The sequence below is a fragment of the Microcaecilia unicolor genome, chromosome 11, assembly GCF_901765095.1.
Source record: "Microcaecilia unicolor chromosome 11, aMicUni1.1, whole genome shotgun sequence".
Taxonomy (NCBI): Eukaryota; Metazoa; Chordata; class Amphibia; order Gymnophiona; family Siphonopidae; genus Microcaecilia; species Microcaecilia unicolor.
In genome coordinates, this window is record NC_044041.1 from 193331479 (window position 1) to 193349444 (window position 17966).

At 46.2% G+C, this 17966-nt stretch overlaps 1 protein-coding gene across 1 annotated transcript in view; it reads left to right on the top strand.

Moving 5' to 3' along the window:
• Window positions 1–9491: 9491 nt before the first annotated feature.
• Window positions 9492–17966, top strand: part of MAP3K6 (mitogen-activated protein kinase kinase kinase 6) — a 62201-nt gene continuing 53726 nt past the window's right edge. The window contains 2 exon segments of the mRNA XM_030217713.1: window positions 9492–9867; window positions 16455–16594. Coding sequence (XP_030073573.1) covers window positions 9552–9867; window positions 16455–16594 — 456 coding nt within the window. The 5' untranslated portion in view covers window positions 9492–9551.

Consider the following 17966-nt stretch of genomic DNA (forward strand, 5'->3'; position numbering starts at 1 on the left):
GCTGCCACCACCTCCACCTTTTGAAAAACAAGAAAAGGTAAATTCAGGGAAGGAAGTTAGGAAGGAAGGAAGGGGGAAATATGTACTTGGGATTTTGAATGGAATCTTGCTACTCTTTGGGGTTCTACATGGAATGTTGCTACACATTGAAATTCTGCATGGAATCTTGGTATTCTTTAGAATTCTAGAATCTTGCTACTCTTTGGGGTTCTACATGGAATGTTGCTATTCTTTGTTTTTCTGCCAGGTACTTGTGACCTGGATTGGCCACTGTTGGAAACAGGATGCTGGGCTTGATGGACCTTTGGTCTGTCCCAGTATGGCAATACTTATGTACTTATGATCCAGTGATCAATCATATCATTTTGGCTCTTGTCCGTATTGCTTGAGAGTCTATCTGCTGCACGGGCTTTTAGATCTGCCAGCTCAAATTCACGTATTGAATTAAAAATATCTTAGCCTACGTTTCCCTAATTGCAAGAATGTGACATACACACAACAATTCATACTGCTAATTTTTCATATCAAGGAACCAAAATTTGGAATACTTTATCAAAAAATATCAAATGCACCACTGTTTGTCTTTCCGAAACCTACTGAAAACCCATCTATTCAGCTTAAGCTTTAAAGATACAAGAATCCCTATGCAATAATACCCACTCGCATCACCTTACTCCATCTGCCACTATTCCATCTGATCTCAATTAACTACATTCTTACCTAATACCTCAAGTTATAACTTGAACACCCAATTTACTTTTCATTTATATCTACTCTTATCAAGTTTATTGTCATACCACTTCATGCCATATTTTGTGAATTAACATGTATATATTTACTCTCTTTTTTTTTCTAATTTGTCATGTAAGCCACATTGAACCTGAGTACTTCTCAGGCTAATGTGGGATATAAACTTCATAAATAAATTAATAAATGGCTTGTCTGGTCTTTACATTTCTCCATGGTATAAATCCAGAGACTTTAACACATATGATTACTAACTGTACAAACTGGAATACTTCTAGAGATCAACATAATTGGAAGATTTCCTTTCCTTCAATGAAAAATATTTTGAATAAAAAAACCAACTCAATTCAATTCAAATCAATTCTTGTATACCGCTAATATCCCCTTTCCAGGGTTCAGTGCGCAGTTTACTTTCTAGGTGAGACAAAATCTGCTAATGTTAGTGTGAGGTACGAGAACAATTAGAGACCATTGGTGTAATGCATGAGACCAAAGTACAAAACAGGAAAAATCCTCTACGATGACGAATCACAGCAGATAAAAGTAGAGGCTGAACAAAGACGATTCACCACTGGAGACTTGAATCCAACAGTCTTTATTGATATAACTGAAAAAATGACCAAAAACATTATAGGAAAGGATAACGGATGATACTACGAGGTAGAAGTCAATGGATTGTTATGAAGCAGTCTTTGGGAAGAGAACGGTTTTTAGCCTCTTCCTGAAGCTAAGGTAGCTGTTTTCGGTTCTGATGGCAATAGGTAGAGAGTTCCATATTGATTTTGAATTCTTTTGAAACGGTGACGTTAGTATCAGTCATTTTTCATTTCAAGGAGTAAAAATATGGAATCAATTACTTATCTAGATTAGACAGTTTTCATCTTATTATTTATTTCAAAAGGCTTTGAAAACATTTTTATTTTTACGATAGGTCATTGTTAAACTTTTTTTGTAAGCATGTAATTACATTGATTGGAGGATCTTTCTTCTATCAAGGGTGTCTTTAGCTGATAACATGCCTTGAATCTTTGGTGTTCTAGGCAGAAGAGAAATATTTTATAGTATAGGATAGTACAGAAAAGCAGTAAATCAAGTGCACCACCCACACCGTTAGTATCAGTAATTAAAACCAAGTTCTAGGGAATAGCTTGAATGCTGTTTATGACAGTCTCTGCTTACCTTAGATATATTTAGTGGTATTTTTCTACAGGACTAGTGTGTTTGAATTCATTATATCTGAGTTTCCAAGGTGAATGATCTTATTTAATGGCATTAAATCAGGTTTTTCTGGAACTGAAGAACTAATTTTATCTCTCTCTTGTATAAACCTGGCAAGAGAATATAACACACCCCACACACTCCATCTTACGTGCTTGTGTTACCAAGTGCTTAAAGACCTTGTAACTATAAACACTCTACATATAAATAAGTCAGACTTTAGAGCTAAATGTCCCACCTTTCTGGCTCAGACTCATGTATTTAATGATTTCTTTTTTTCCATTGATACCAGACTCAAGAGTGAGGATAAGTTTGTCAAGTTTACATTTTAAAAAAACACTTATTAACCTAGTGCAGCTTTATTGAACAAGTTAAAGGTTTAATCAGAGGCTTCGAAAGTTGGGATGAAAAGAATCGATCATACAAACCAGTCCCAGCAAAGACTGCTGACATTGGATTGATCTGAGGTAACGCTGCATAGGAGTAGATATTTAAAAGGATTTAACCAGATAGGAAGGTTCCTGCTCGGTTAAATCCCATTGGCCGGCTTTGCCATTGATATTCTAGGTGCCTAGATGCGCCCAACGTGCATCACTTTGGAGTTACCGCCCAGCTACCATGAGGCCCTTGCGGTAATTTGGAAATGCTTCTGTGGCTGCTCGATCCTACCTCAATTTACACTACCCAAGTTGCAAGCACCTTAAATATAAATTGCTTTTCGCATCAACCTTTTCATACGTCAGCCCGAAATATTGGAATGTTCTACCACGGCAGCTGAAAGAGACTGTTGACCACCAGCTCTTCAAGACATCCTTAAAGACATTTTTATTCAAGATTGCTTATCCCTCTGACAATTCTAAGACCTAGGCTTCCTCATCCCCTCTCTTATCCACATATACTTACCCCTCCCTTTGACTTTATTGAATCTGTACTCTCCCTGAATTGTAACCATCTGTAATTTTGTAAGCCACATTGAGCCCGCTCTTGTGGAATAATGCAAGGTATAAATGTACCAAAATAAATAAATAAATAAATATTCAGGGGCCCTTTTACTAAGCTATGTAGGTGCATACGCACGTGCTAAGCGCGTCGATTCTGAACTACTGCCCGGCTACCGCACGGCCCGGGCGGTAATTTCAGTTTCTAAGTGCGCCCACTACGCACCCTGGAAACTTTCTGGTTCGCGGTGCTAGCCAGGCGGTAATCAGCATTGTACGTGCGCTGACAATTACTGCCCAGTTAATGCGTGAGACTTTACCGCTAGGTCAATGGGTGGCGCGGTAAGGTCTCAGGCCCAAAATGGATGCGCACCAATTTTTATTTTGACGCACGTCCATTTTCGGCTAAAAAAAAGACCTTTATTGCAGGTGCGCTGAAAAATGGATCTGCGCGCGTCCAATACATGCGTCTACACCAGCGCAAGCCACTTTTTGGTGCACCTTAGTAAAAGGACCCCTAAGTGACGCTTAACCAGATGGTGCTGCTGAATATCAGCTCAGACCACCATGGCACTATCTGGTTAGTGAAAAATAATCCAAACCATTAAACCACCCAAAGGGGGGAATTCTATATACGCCCCCGGATTCTATATGGAGCGCCATATTGAATTCCAAACGTACTCTATAACAACACGCGTAACTTCATTGGCTAAGGTGCCCTTTTACTAAGCCGCGTGGAGGGGCATAATCGAACTGGGTGCCCATCTTTAAGGGCGCCCATCTCTAAGGACGCCCTGGCGAAGGGGTGGGGCATCCCCTATTATCTAAACAAGATGGGCATCCATCTTTCATTTCGATAATACGGTCGGGGACACCCAAATCTCAACATTTGGGTTGACCTAAATGTTGAGATCGCCGACCTTAGAGATAGGCGACCTCGGTTTTTGCTGATAATGGAAACCAAGGACGCCCATCTCAAAAGCGACCAAATCCAAGCCGTTTGGTCGTGGGAGAAGTCAGCATTCCTAGTGCACTGGTCCCCCTCACATGCCAGGACACCAACCGGGCACCCTAGGGGGCACTGCAGTGGACTTCAAAAATTGCTCCCAGGTGCATACTGTAGCTCCCTTACCTTGTGTGCTGAGCCCCACAAAACCCACTCGCCACAACTGTACACCACTACCATAGCCCTTAGGGATGAAGGGGGGCATCTAGATGTGGGTACAGTGGGTTTGTGGTGGGTTTGGGAGGACTTACATTTACCACCACAAGTGTAACAGATAGGAGGCGGATGGGCCTGGGTCCGCCTGTCTGAAGTGCACTGCACCCACTAAAAAGTGTTCCAGGGACCTGCATACTGCTGTGATGGAGCTGGGTATGACATTTCAGGCTGGCATAGAGGCTGGAAAAAAATGTGTTTTATTTTTTTTTTGGGTGGGAGGGGGTTGGAGACCACTGGGGAAGTAAGGGGAGGTCATCCCCGATTCCCTCCTGTGGTCCTCTGGTCAGTTCGGGCACCTTTTCGAGGCTTGGTCTTGAAAAAAAAGGGACCAAGTAAAGTCGACCAAGTGTGCGTCAGGGACGCCCTTCTATTTTCCATTATCGGCCGAGGACGCCCATCTCTTAACCACGCCCCGTCCCGCCTTTAGTACACTGCCGACACGCCCCCTTGAACTTTGGTCATCCCTGCAACGGAAAGCAGTTGAGGATGCCCAAAATCGGCTTTCCATTATGCCGATTTGGGCGACCTTAGGAGAAGGATGCCCATCTCCCGATTTGTGGCGGAAGATGGGCGCCCTTCTCCTTTGAAAATGAGCTGAATAGGCACCTATGCCCGCCCAACACATGCCAATTTAGAGTTCTCGCTCAGCTACCGTGTGACTCTTGCAGTAATTTCATTTTTGGTGTGCATCGGCTACGCATGTCCGAAAAATAATTTTTATTTTCTGATGCACGTCAGCTACGTGCGACATGTGGCATTTGATGTGCATAGGTCATTACCGCCCGGTTAACGCATGAGACCTTACCGCTAAGTCAATGGCTATCGGTAAGGTCTCAGACCCAAAATGGACACGTGCTAATTTTTATTTTGGCGCAAGTCCATTTTCGGCAAACTTTTGAAAAAAGACTATTTTACATGCGCGCTGAAAAATGGATCTGTGCGTGCCCAAAACCCACGCCTACACTACCGCAGGCCATTTTTCAGCACACTTTAGTAAAAGGCCCCTTAACAAGTCAATCAGCGTTGTTAAGACCACTTAACAAGAAATAATGAGCGCTAATTGGCAATAATTAGAATTTATGTGCACAACTCCCTAAGTGTATTCTATAAAGCACTGTGACTAAATTTTAATGCATGCAGGCAAAAAGGGGCGTGGTTATGGGTGGGGAAATGGGCATTCCAAAATGTATGCACATTGTTATAGAATATGGCCTTCTGTGCCTAAATCTGTGCACCAGGATTTACGCCACATTTTCATTGGTGTAAATGGATGCATGTACTTTTAGGGGCTAGGATATCAACTAAGAGTATTCTATATACCGTGCCTAAATCTAGGCCCAGCTTATAGATTATGCTTAGGCAGAAATGTTTTCCACGTGGTTTTTTTAAGCACCATATATAGAATCTGTCCCATGGTGAATAAAAAATTGCTCGTGAAAATTTGTAAATGTGGCCACATTGGGGGAAATTCTATATATGGTGTCTTAAAAATTGGCGCAGTAAAACCAGGCAGTTAGCATGATTCTATAAACTAAGCCTAAAGTTGGGCATAATTTATAGAATATGCTGACATGTCGTTCTTGTGCCTAATATTTAGGCACATCCATTTAGGCCAACTAAAACCAGGCCTAAATACCTGTGCCTAAGTTAGGCGCAGATCGGGTGTATTCTATAATAGTGCACATAGTTTTTGAAACGCCCACAACCTGCCCATTCCACACCCATAGCCACACCCCTTTTTGACTGTGCAAATTAGAATTTACGCACACCATGTTATAGAATATGCCTAGAAAGTTGTGTGCGTAAATTCTAATTAAAGCCAATTAGTGCTGCTAATTGATTGTTAAGTACCAATTATCGGCGCTGACTGGCTTGTTAATCAATTAAGTTGTGTGTGCAATTTGTCTGTGCAGCCAAATTCGTGCACACAACTTAAGGTGCCATATATAGAATTGGGGGATTGCATACACAATGTAATTGGCTAACAAGTCAATCAGCGCCAATTACAAGCGATTGGCACTAATTGGCACTAATTAGAATTTATGTGTACAACTTTCTAAGCGCATTCTGTAAAATAGTATGTGTAAATTCTAATGTACGGATCTCAAAAGGGGGCGTGGTCAGGCCGTGGGCATTCTTAAAATTACACACAGTGTTTTAGAATATGCCTGATCCACACCTAAGTTAGGCATGGGCATTTACGCCAGGTTTTAGCTGACGTAAATGGCTGCACCTAAATTTTGGTTGCGAGGACAGTGCTACACGTATTCTATAAACTGTGCCTAACTTTAGGTGAGGTTTATACAATAGCGCTGTGTGTTTTTTTTTCCATGATGAGTTTTTTGGTGACATATATAAAATTCCTGCCTAAGGGCAAAATTCTATATAAGGCACCTAAAAATCCACACGGTAAACATTTCTGCCTAAGCATATTCTAAAAGCGGCACCTAGATTTAGTCGCAGTATTATAGAATATGTGGTATCCCAGTGCCTAAAACTACTTGCCTCCATTTACACCAACAAAAACGTAGCGTAGATTTAAACACAGTTAGCCATATTCTATAATTCAGGGGCATAGCTATGTGGGGCCACGGGGGCACGGGCCCCCATAGATTAGGCCCTGGCCCCCCGCCGCCAACCCCTTCGACCCCCCTCCCGCAGCCAACCCTCCCCTGCCACCGCCATCGGGTACCTTTGCTGGCGGGGGTCCCATGCAGGACGTCAGACTCACAGAAACAGAAGCCTGCCCTTGTAGATCAGCAGCGCGGCCGCAGCAGAGAAGAAGACTTGGCTGGCGGGGGTTGGGGACCCCCACCAGCAAAGGTACCTGATGGTGGCGGGGGGAGGGTTGGCGGCGGTGGGAAGAGGGGGTCAAAAGGGTTGGCGCTGGGGGGGGGGTCAAAGGTGGTGGTGGTGGCGGGGAGGTCAAAAATGGCGAGGGGGGGTAAAAATGGCAGAGGGGGTCAGCTGATCTGCAAAGTTTTGTTCTGTGAGTCTGACATCATCAGAAGGAAGCCTTTTGCGAGGAGAGGACCTCGGCTGGCGGGGGTTGGGGTCCCCCGCCAGCATAGGTAGGCGACGGCAGGTTGGCGGTGGGAGGGGGTTGAGAGAGTCATCAGCAGGGGGGGGCAAAGTTGGTGGTGGCGGCGGTGGCAATGGTGGGGGGGGGTGTCAGCAATGGCGGGGGGGTCAGCGGCACCGGAGGGCCAAAAATGTGCCCACTCACCTCGGGCTCTGGACCCCCCTCCCGCCGAAGTCTGGCTACGCCCCTGCCGCGGGAGGCAGGCACAACTAACTCCTGTGGTTGGTGCTGAGGCTGGAGATTCAATGCCGGGCTATTTTCGGTGCCCGGCATTGAATAACTGGTTTATTTTTGGTCGGTTTCAACTTAACTGGCCAAGTCAATATTCAGCACTGGCCGATTAATTTGAAAACAGCGAAAGATAAGCCTGCTATTTCGATGGCCAAACTTAGCCGGCGAGGTACTGAATACATAGCCAGTTATCCACTAAGTGCTGACCGCAAATATTCAGTGGGAGATAGCCGGTTACGTTTTCATTAACAAATGTTTCTTCCTACGTGCGTTTTTGTTTCATAAAAGGTAAAAGTAGCAGTTTCTTTTTTCGTTTACATTTTCCCCTCAGCTTCCTGATTGCTCTTATCACTCCGCTTTCCTTTATACTTTATGGCATAAAGGAGATAAAGGATTAAAGGTTGATGCCGAGAGATGAATTCCACATTCGCACTGATACTGCTGTTTTTCTCTCTCATGTCTTCCCTGCAGGGGAGCAAAGTGCTGTCTTTGAGGTATGGCATTGCCCAGTTCAAATACATTACAAAAAGGCCGGGGCTTGCAGGATTTCTCTTTGTAGTGGCCACTGCTGATAAACTCACATTTAACAAACCTGTCACAAGATGCTACTCTATATGACCGGAATATCAAGTGGAATGACTAAAGGTACATTATTACAGGGCCCCCAAATCTACTAGAACTATCCATGATGAGACCTATCTGCATGTACCAATTTTCCAATGTGTGCAAATGTATCTCATGCCTGGGGAGGAGAAGTAGCCTAGTGGTTAGGGCACCAGACTAAAACTCTATATCTGATCTTCAAGACCCTTAAAGGAAATTCCCCCCCCCCCCAAGTACTTGAAGAACAGGATGACCCTCTACACACCTCCAAGGACACTAAGGTCCTCCCAAGGGGTATCCCTAACCACACCCTCTCCAAAAGACCTTACAGGATGTGATACCAGCAAGCGAGCCTTCTCCGGAATAGCCCCCACACTCTGGAATGCACTGCCTGGAAGGCTCCGCTTAACACAAGACTATCTCTATTTCAGGAAGCAGTTGAAAGCTTGGCTCTTGGATCAGGCCTTTAATGAAAGAAGTAACTAACCTGTTAGTCTCACACTCATACACAGAAGGAGTGACACAGGCTGCACATACTGCAGCAGGACATATTTATCCACTCCTACCCTAGCTGAGATAACATTTAATCATCTCTCTGACCTCATGTGCAATTTTCTTTAAACTAGTTACCTTATTTTCTAACGCCTCTTACTCTCTTACCTATCTATATCATAGAGGAGGTGGAGACTGCTTTAGTGATGGCCGGGTCTCAGAGGAGAAGAGGCAGGAGGCAATGGGTGAGGTTAGAGAATGATAAGGGGGACAGGGATGGGGACAGAGCCTGCAGGGGGGGGGGAGAGGGGGACGACGACAAACTTTGTCCCTTGTCATTTTCTACTTTGAAGCCTGTTAATGAACTGGACTGTTATTTATGTTTCAGTGATATAGATAACCCTATTTTGATTTTTTTTTGGGAAAAACAAGCAAACCTGCTGGCTACAACTAGCAAAATTTGCACAGGGAGTGGGGATCCTGTACATTCTTGCTTCCAGCACATGGTCTGAGAAGACAAATTGCTCATTTTTGTTATTGTTTTCTATGTGTGATTTATAAACAACAGTTGCACAACATAACAAAATGTGGGATACAAATGTAACAAATAAATAAATAAATTGTTGCAAAGCTGGGAGAAGCGATGGGCGGGGTGTCGATGAGCCCAAAGGGGCGGGGCCTTCGCGGAGATGCGGTGGGCGGGTCCGAGAGAAGTGTGCTCCCTGATACGCTGGGGGAAGAGAAGTGGGCGGTCTCAGCTCAGATCGAGAAATGGGCGGGGCCGGAATGTGCTCGCTGATACGCTGGGGGAAGAGAAGTGGGCGGTCTCAGCTCAGATCGAGAAATGGGCGGGGCCGGAATGTGCTCGCTGATACGCTGGAAAGGGGTGGGGCCTGCCCAGATGGCTGACGGGCGGGGTTCTCAGCTTCACGTGGGTGGTGTTGGGGAGCTGCAGCCACCGCGGGCAGTGGCTCACTGGAAGTTCCGTTCTCTCGGTCTCCCTGATTTGCAGGCTGGCATGGAGAGCGAGAGCGACCCGGCGGAATCCGCGGGCAGTTACTGGCAGGATCCGTTAGCGATCGCGCTGAGCTGCCGCAGGTCCCCGTCGGTGGCCGGATCGGGGTCCGCGTCCGCTGGAGGGGGGTGCGGATCGCGAACGGGCAGAGGCCGGCCCCTGTCTGTGGTGTACGTGCTGAAGGAGGGACCCGAAGAGCCACAGGCTCTACGCTGCTTGCGGGAGGCGTGCGCCGGGCTGCAGGCCCAGCTTCGGACTCTGCCCTTCGGACCCCTGGCGCTGGGGGACACTCGCACCCTGGACTCGTTCTACAATGCAGGTGAGCGAGTGCAATGGGATGCGGCCCTGGATTTACCTCGTTGCACGGAAGGAGTTGCAGCTCACTTAAGAACCATCAATGGAGCTCCATCCATGTGTGCAACGGGTTAAAATCAGGGCTCTCTTGCTTAGTCGACCTGGACTGGTTGTCATTAGCCTGCGGCAGAAGGATCGGATCGTGGCATGTTTGCGCGTGTTACCCAACCCATTGGAGACACGATTTTAAAAAGAAATCAGTCAGAGCTGCAAATCATACATGCTGTGAGTTGAATCCAGTACCAGAACAGTTGTTTGCTGGACCTGGCTAAGTGGCAAGTGTCTGGTAAATTTGGCCTGCATCTCTCTTGTCTCTTTCTGGGTATTGCTGGATTCTTCATTTTAGTAGAGCAGCATAACATATATCCGAAGTAATAGGAGCCTGCTGTGTGTGCTTGAGCACCCCCCCCCCCCATATTGAAGAAACTCCTTTACTGTGTTCAGATAGAGAGAGGTAATTTCTGTTTGTTTCAGCACCCCCCCCCCCCCAATAATTTTGAAAAGTTGACTCCTGTGGAAGGCGATAGATGGCACAGGTGTCCCTTTTCATATGCATGGTCTTGTCTATTAAGTTCATGGGTAATGTTCTCTCTGCCATGTCCCACACACATGCTTCAGAATGTGAGGTTTTTGCCAAAATCAGGAGGGGTTCCCCCCCCTCTCATTTGTCAGATTCAGACGCTGTAGCTCATGGAGGACATGATGAATGGTCCCCTTGCTTAAAAAAGGGAAGGCTTAGCGGTATTCCAGAGGTGCAAACAATAGTCTTTATTTACTTTAATTTTTGGACGTGATGGCAAAGAATGTGTTAAGGTATTTAACGTATTTGAAGAATGTCTTGTGGAGAAGCTGTTACCTGCCCAAACACTGCCGACTGTCTGCAAGGAGTTCTCTCTTGACCTTCCTTGTAAGCCACTAATGGGGCAGTGTTGGGCGCCTCAGTGCCCAGAGGGTGCGGTAAGAGCCTTTTTTGAACACAGGGGTTCTTAACTTTTATTAGTTCCTGTACCCTTTAACTGATCAATGAAATCCTCCTACCCCCTTCCTAAACCAGATGTCCGTTAGTGACTATTGACAGTTACATATGTCACTAACTTTTAACTGCAAACGTGTCACTAAATTTACAGTATTCCACAGTTATACTACTACTACTTAACATTTCTAAAGCGCTACTAGGGTTACGCAGCGCTGTACATTTTAACATAGAAGGACAGTCCCTGCTCAAAGAGCTTACAATCTAAAGGACACGTGAACAGTGCCATTAACTATCCTAGTAACTATCTAGAAAGTTTCAATAAATTGCCTCAGATTTCAAAATCCTTCTCCCCACCCCATTTGACTTCTTCCTGCATCCCCGATTAAAAACCCCTGTTATAATGGAACCAACACACCTAGGGCCAGATGCACTAAACTTTACGAGCCATTAATGAGCCAGTAGTAAACCCTGGCATGCACTAAATACTAAATACCCCACCCCACCCCCACCCCCCCCCCCCGACGACGGTAGCAGCTAAGGCAAACGGAATGCAGATGAGCAAATTGTGTAGAAACCCTATTGAAATGAGATGCACTAAGCTTTTCCGCTTGCCCTAACGCTGGGAAATCTAACAAGAGGTCTGTACCTCTCGTTGGGGGGTGCGTGGGCTTGGAAAAGTTATAAAATGTTTTTAAAAAATCGGGGGTCGCCCCCCGCCCCCCCTCCCCCTTGCATTGAGCCAGTGTAAGTGCAAACAGCAAAGTTCAGTAGGGACATGTGTAACTGGAAGTCCCACAAATATATAACCGTCTCTATACCCTATGCAACAGTGAGTGAAGCTAATAATACTTGACATGAAAAGCTCCAGAACCCTGCTGCAAACGCAGAAGGATTTCAGTTAGGAGGCTCAATTCTTATCATAGGCCCACAATGCTGAGAGAAAAGAGCAGGAGAAAAAGAGAAAAGTCCAGTTCCAAAAAAACTAGGTGAAGCAAAAAAAAAAACCAAAAACACCCAAATACTAGGTTGAAACACCCACATCTTTGCAAGGGGTATTCAGTTCTACTACCAAAAAAATACCAGTGTCCACAGTGAAAAAATGCTTGAGCAAACAAAAACTTTTCTTAGTTACAGCACCAGTGTCCCAGATCATCATCAGTGATTCAAAAGGCATGTCTTGCATCAGCCGACGTTTTGAATCATAAGAAATCCTGGAAATCCCATCCATGCTCTGTTCCTGCGTAAACCCCACCCCCCACACAAATACACTCTTAAGTTAAGCACTTAGGTACCATGTTAATATTTACACATGTAAGTGTGTACATAAATGCTAGTGTTTTGAAATATTTACTTATGTAAGTGTGAGCCCTTTGATTATAGAATTACCCTTTAACTCCTCTATATAAGGCTCCTAAATTTGATTCACACCCAAAAAGTGTGCACAAGTTAATGAGCCCTTAACTAGCAATAATTGGGTGCTAACAACCGATTATTGCAGTTAATTGGCATTAGTGGGAAATTGTTAGTGCTTCTGGCATCATGCTGAGGCAGGGTGGCTAAATCCCACAGCAGGTATCTGGAAAGGGGGCATGACCAGGGGCAATTACAGAATACTGCCTGAGCGCACCTAACTTCTGCGCCAGTATGTACACCTGGTTTCAGCAGGCGTAAGTCTGACATCCAAAGTTAGGCGTGAGATTGGCGCTTAACCTGGATTCCATAAAGGGCCCGTTTTTGAGTTCCATTTACTCAATCTAACCCTGGATGACCGAAAGAGCACATTCAGGTAATTCTCTCTCTGTCTTAGCCAATGACGACACACCTTCCATTCTTTCTTTGGCTTTCATAGGGCAGCACCATAATGACATCATCACGTGACACTCTGCTCTGTTGGGGATCAGGGGTTTGGTTGTAGAGTTTTAATATTACTTTGAACGTTCAGCTCTGACTCCGGAGCCACGCGGACTTTCCAGGAATAGGCTAGAAATAACTCGGTTTCTTTATGAGTGGGGGAACTTGGGATAAAGTCGAGAGTATAAGAAATTGCTCTTCTCTGCCTAGGTCTGTCAGGAAACAGGAAATAATGTGGAAACAGTTTCTTCAGAGTAATTTGAGCTTCCTGATGTAACACTGGCACCAGTTTCCTCAGGCCTTGTTTAGTAATATGATTTTAATTTTTTCTTCAGTTGTGGTTTTATTAATAGGTTGTAATGTATTTTATTTATTTATTTGTTGCATTTGTAGCCCACATTTTCCCACCTATTTTCAGGCTCAATGTGGCTTACATAGTACCGTCAAAGGCGTTTACCTAGTCCGTGGTTAACAAATACAAAGTTGTATAGTGATCGTATGAGGTATAAGTGGAGGGTCGGAATGGATGAAGATTGCGTGTTGTCCTGTTCGATCATAGTCATGCTGTGTTGGTAGGTGAAGAGGGTTACGTGGGGTCGTTGGCGTAGGCCTTTTTGAAGAGGTTGGTTTTTAGTGATTTCCTGAAGTTCAAGTGGTCGTGGATTGTTTTCACAGCTTTTGGGAGCCCATTCCATAGTTGTGCGCTTATGTAGGAGAAGCCGGCTGCGTAAGTTGTTCTATATTTCGGTCCTTTGCAATTTGGGTAGTGTAGGTTTCGGTAGGATCTTGACGATCTGACTTTGTTTCTTATTGGTAAGTCTATGAGGTCTGTCATGTATTCTGGGACTACGCCGTATATGATTTTGTGGACTAAGGTGCAGATTTTGAAGATGATCCGTTCTTTGATTGGGAGCCAATGCAACTTTTCTCGGAGGGGGTTTGGCACTTTCGAAGCGTGTTTTGCTGAATATCAACCTGGCTGCTGTATTTTGGGCGGTCTGGAGTTTTTTTATGAGTTCTTTGCAGCCTGCGTAGATTCCGTTGCAATAATCTGCATGGCTTAGGGCCATTGATTGTATTAGGTAATGATAGGACTACCATGAAACAAGATCAAAAATAGTCACATTTATCAGTACTACAGGACAACCATGTAACAGAAATATGATAAATGTCGATACAATACCACGATAGACAGCATGGAAGAACATTCAAATGCTGTAACAAATATAATACGATCTGAGCATAACATCAATGAAACACATTAGAACATTCAACTAACGTACTGTGTTTTTCGGACTATAAGACGCACCTAGGTTTTAGAGGAGGAAAATAGGGGAAAATATTTTGAAGCAAAAAGTGTGGCGGAGATCTGCTGGAGGACCACAGGTTGTGCAATACTCTTGTATGTGGACAGCAGTTTTGCACAACCTGTGTGGCTCTGCAGCGGTGGCGTTCCTAGCCTGGATGACACCCGGGGCGGATCGCCGATGCGTTCCCCCCCCCCCCCACCCCGGGTGCAGTGCGCCCCCCCTGCGAAATGAGACCCACCCCCTGGCAAAATGACACCCCCCCCCCGGGTGCACGCCGCTGGGGGGGGGGGTGCCGCAGTGCACGCCTGTCGGCTCCGAGTTCGAAGTGACCTGTTCCGGGGCAGAGGGAGCTGCAGCGAACGAGCGAAGTTAGCGAACTCGGAGCCGACAGGCGCGCGCTACGGCACCCACCAGCGGCGTGCACCCGGGGCGGACCGCCCCCACCGCCCCCCCCCTTGGTACGCCACTGCTCTTTGTCCTCCCCTGCCATCCATGTCCAGTGATTCTCCTCTCTCCCCTGCCCTCCCCTCCCCTTCATGTCCAGCAATTCTCCTCCCCTCCCCATGTCCAGCGATTCGTTCAAACCCCTGCCCGCCCACCTGCCTGTCCGCCCTCAGCTCTCCGACTTTCCATTCGTGCAACCGTGCTCCCTGCCTTGAAATCTTTAATTTACATACCCGAAGTCGCGGCGACCCAGTAGTAAGTAAAAGCAGCAGGCAGGCTCGCCTCCTCGTTGCTTCCCTTCCCTCTCAGGGCATCCTGCCCTCGTGGAAAGGAAGTTACATCAGAGGAAGGCGGGGCGCACTGAGAGGGAAGGGAAGCGATGAGAAGGCGAGCCTGCCTGCTGCTTTTATTGCTGGTTCGCCGCGTCCGAGTAAATGAAAGATTTCAAAACAGGGAGCACGGGTGCACGAACGGAAGGGAGCGGGCAGGGGAGCCGGACCTCAGAAAAAAAGCACTGGGCGGAGTTGAGGCGCGCCGCGCTGGGCCCCTTTGAGCACGAGGCCCTATGCGGTCGCAACGCTCGCCTCAGCCTAAGACCGGCCCATGTCCGCCCCCCCAGCAAGCAGGTACACTACATTCGGACTATAAGACGCACCCACATTTTCCTCCCAAATTTGGGGGGGAAAAGTGTGTCTTATAGTCCGAAAAATATGGTAGATATGATGCTAATGATTTTGTGTAATACAGCTTACAATGTAGCCAAGGGGCCAAGTGCAGATATATATAGATGGGGACGGATGGTACAGAGTCAGTTGGGATAACTAGAGGGGTGGCCAAACTCGAGGCAAGTTCTTTGTACAGTTAAAATGTGGGGAGCTGGTTTAAGCTACAGTGTGTTAGGAATATGAGGACTGACCTGGAAGACTAATACAGTAGAAATGGTGCCAAAGAGTCAGAAAAGCGATCCTCACCTTATCTATGTTGAACTGGTCATCATTTAGAGCAAGAAAAGGATAAAGTGGGTCATTTAATGCACGCGTCTCTGTAGATATACCGACATGTTCAACGTCAACTTGATTTGATAGATTGCAAACCTGAAAGAACCCTAAGCAGTTTACATAATTAAAATTCCATATATACATGAAAACTAAATAAGTTATATAAAAATTAAGTAAAACTGAAAGCATGAAAATTGACCTAGTGTCCTGCATCAATTCTTCCCCCAACCGTACATTTGTTTATTTATTTAGATTTTGCTTACACATTTTTCAGTAGTAGCTCAAGGTGAGTTACATTCAGGTACTCTGGATAGTTCTCTGTCCCAGGAGGGCTCACAATCTAAGTTAGTACCTGAGGCAATGGAGGGTTAAATGACTTGCCCAAGATCACAAGGAGCAACGGTGGGATTTGAACCGGCCACCTCTGGATTGCAAGACCGGTGCTCTAACCACTAGGCCACTCCAGAAGCTTGCTGTTCTTTGGGGTTCTACATGGAATGTTGCTACTCTTTGAGATTCTGCGTGGAATCTTGTCACTCTTTAAGATTCTAGAATCTTATTTAGATTTTGCTCACACCTTTTTCAGTAGTAGCTCAAGCTGAGTTACATTCAGGTGCTCTGGATATTTCTCTGTCCCAGGAGGGCTCACAATCTAAGTTTGTACATGCGTGTGTATGGAGAGACGTACGTAGGCCATCACCATGGTAGATCTTGGGGGTGTTTAAAATGGAAGTGGAGAGATAAGGAGTGCAGAGTAGAACAAGCAGAGGGGATTGGGGGGGAGGAGAACAGACTTGCTGTTCAGTTGCATAGGGGAGCTTTCTTTATCTGCCGTCATTGAATGTGTGCTACTGTGCTGAATGTGGAAACCATTGAGCATCAGGGAGGAATTAGAAGCTGATCAGTAGTACTGTGGTAGTCGGCTTTCTTATGATGTTCTGAAAATGCTGATGTGCGAACTCTCCTTTTCCAGATGTGGCTGTCGTGGAAGCGAGTGGTTCACTGTGCCAGACCTCGCTTTTCTACCACCTGGGGGTGAGGGAAAGTTTCAGCATGACCAACAACATCCTGCTGTACTGCCACAGTGACCTTCATGACGTGCAGGCTGTCGGGGTAGGTGCTGGGGAAAAAAAAACCCATACAGGAATTGCTTCAGTCCAAAATAATGCAAACTAAGCCAGAATACACTGATTTGGAGCCAAAACTGAGCCATGGAAATCTAAAACAGCAATGTCTAGTTAAGAAAAGCTCCTTGAAACACAGCTAGAATGTCCACCGTGTTGTCTTCACCGATCCCCAGATATCTGGTGGCTGGATCGTCAGATAATGCTTTGTAAACGTCACAAGATGAGGGGTGGCCGTTCTTGCGTTCTATGGGACTGGGTTTGGAGAACTGGAAAGACTACTGTAGGTTTTCCATCCTGTGTTTTTTTTTTCTAAACCCTCAGCTGTTCTCTCCTTGGCTGTTTAGTTTATGGACTAGCCGTTAAGCCCGTTAAGGGCGAGATTTCCAGCTACCCTCCTCGCCGCCGCTCCCTCCCCCCTCCGTGCCGGGCCCCCTGCACTGACCTGACAGTGCCTCTCACCTCCGTGTGGAAACGCCGCAGGCAGCAGCAGATCGCTTTGCTGCTGCCTGCAGCGCTTCCACACGGAGGTGAGAGGCGCTGTCAGGTCAGTGCAGGGGGCCCGATACGGAGGGGGGCGGGAGCGGCGGTGGGGAGGGTGGAGGTTGGTGCACACGATGTTCGTTTCCAGGCTCCAGCGGCAGAGTCCAACAGTCCGACTCAGTTTCCCTCTCTGTTCCGCCCTCTGACGTCATCACGTCTTGATGCGAGGGCGGGACAGAGAGGGAAGTCTCTACTGCGCATTTGCAGGTGAGTCGGTCACTTGCCATTTATATGTTTGATGGTTGCAAGAAGAGGCTGTTGGAACCATAACTGGAATAGAGGCCGGGTGCTGATTGAGCTGGAAGTCCAAAGGGGCAGGAGAACACTACCAGGCCGCAAAATAAAAAAGGGGTCCTTTTACTAAGGTGCACTGAAAAATGGCCTGCAGTAATGTAGACGTGTGTTTAGGGCGCGCAAAGAATTATTTTTTTTTTTAGCACACCTACAAAAAAAATGCCCTTTTTTTGTTTTTTGCCGAAAACGGACGTGCGGCAAAATGAAAATTGCCGCGCATCCATTTTGGGTCTGAGACCTTACTGCAAGCCATTGACCTAGCGGTTAAGGTCTCATGCGATAACTTGGCTGTAATGGTCTACGCGCGTCAAATGCCACTTGACGCACGTAGCTGCCGCGCACCAGAAAATAAACTTATATTTTTCAAGACGCGTGCCAAAATTGAAATTACCACAAAGGGCCACGTGGTAACCGGGCAGTAACTGCAGTTGGGCACGTAGGTGCCTACACAGCTTAGTCAAAGGGCCCCCGAATGTTCTCGGATAGATGAGCCATTGCTGCTGGGAATTGCTCTGTACACCAGC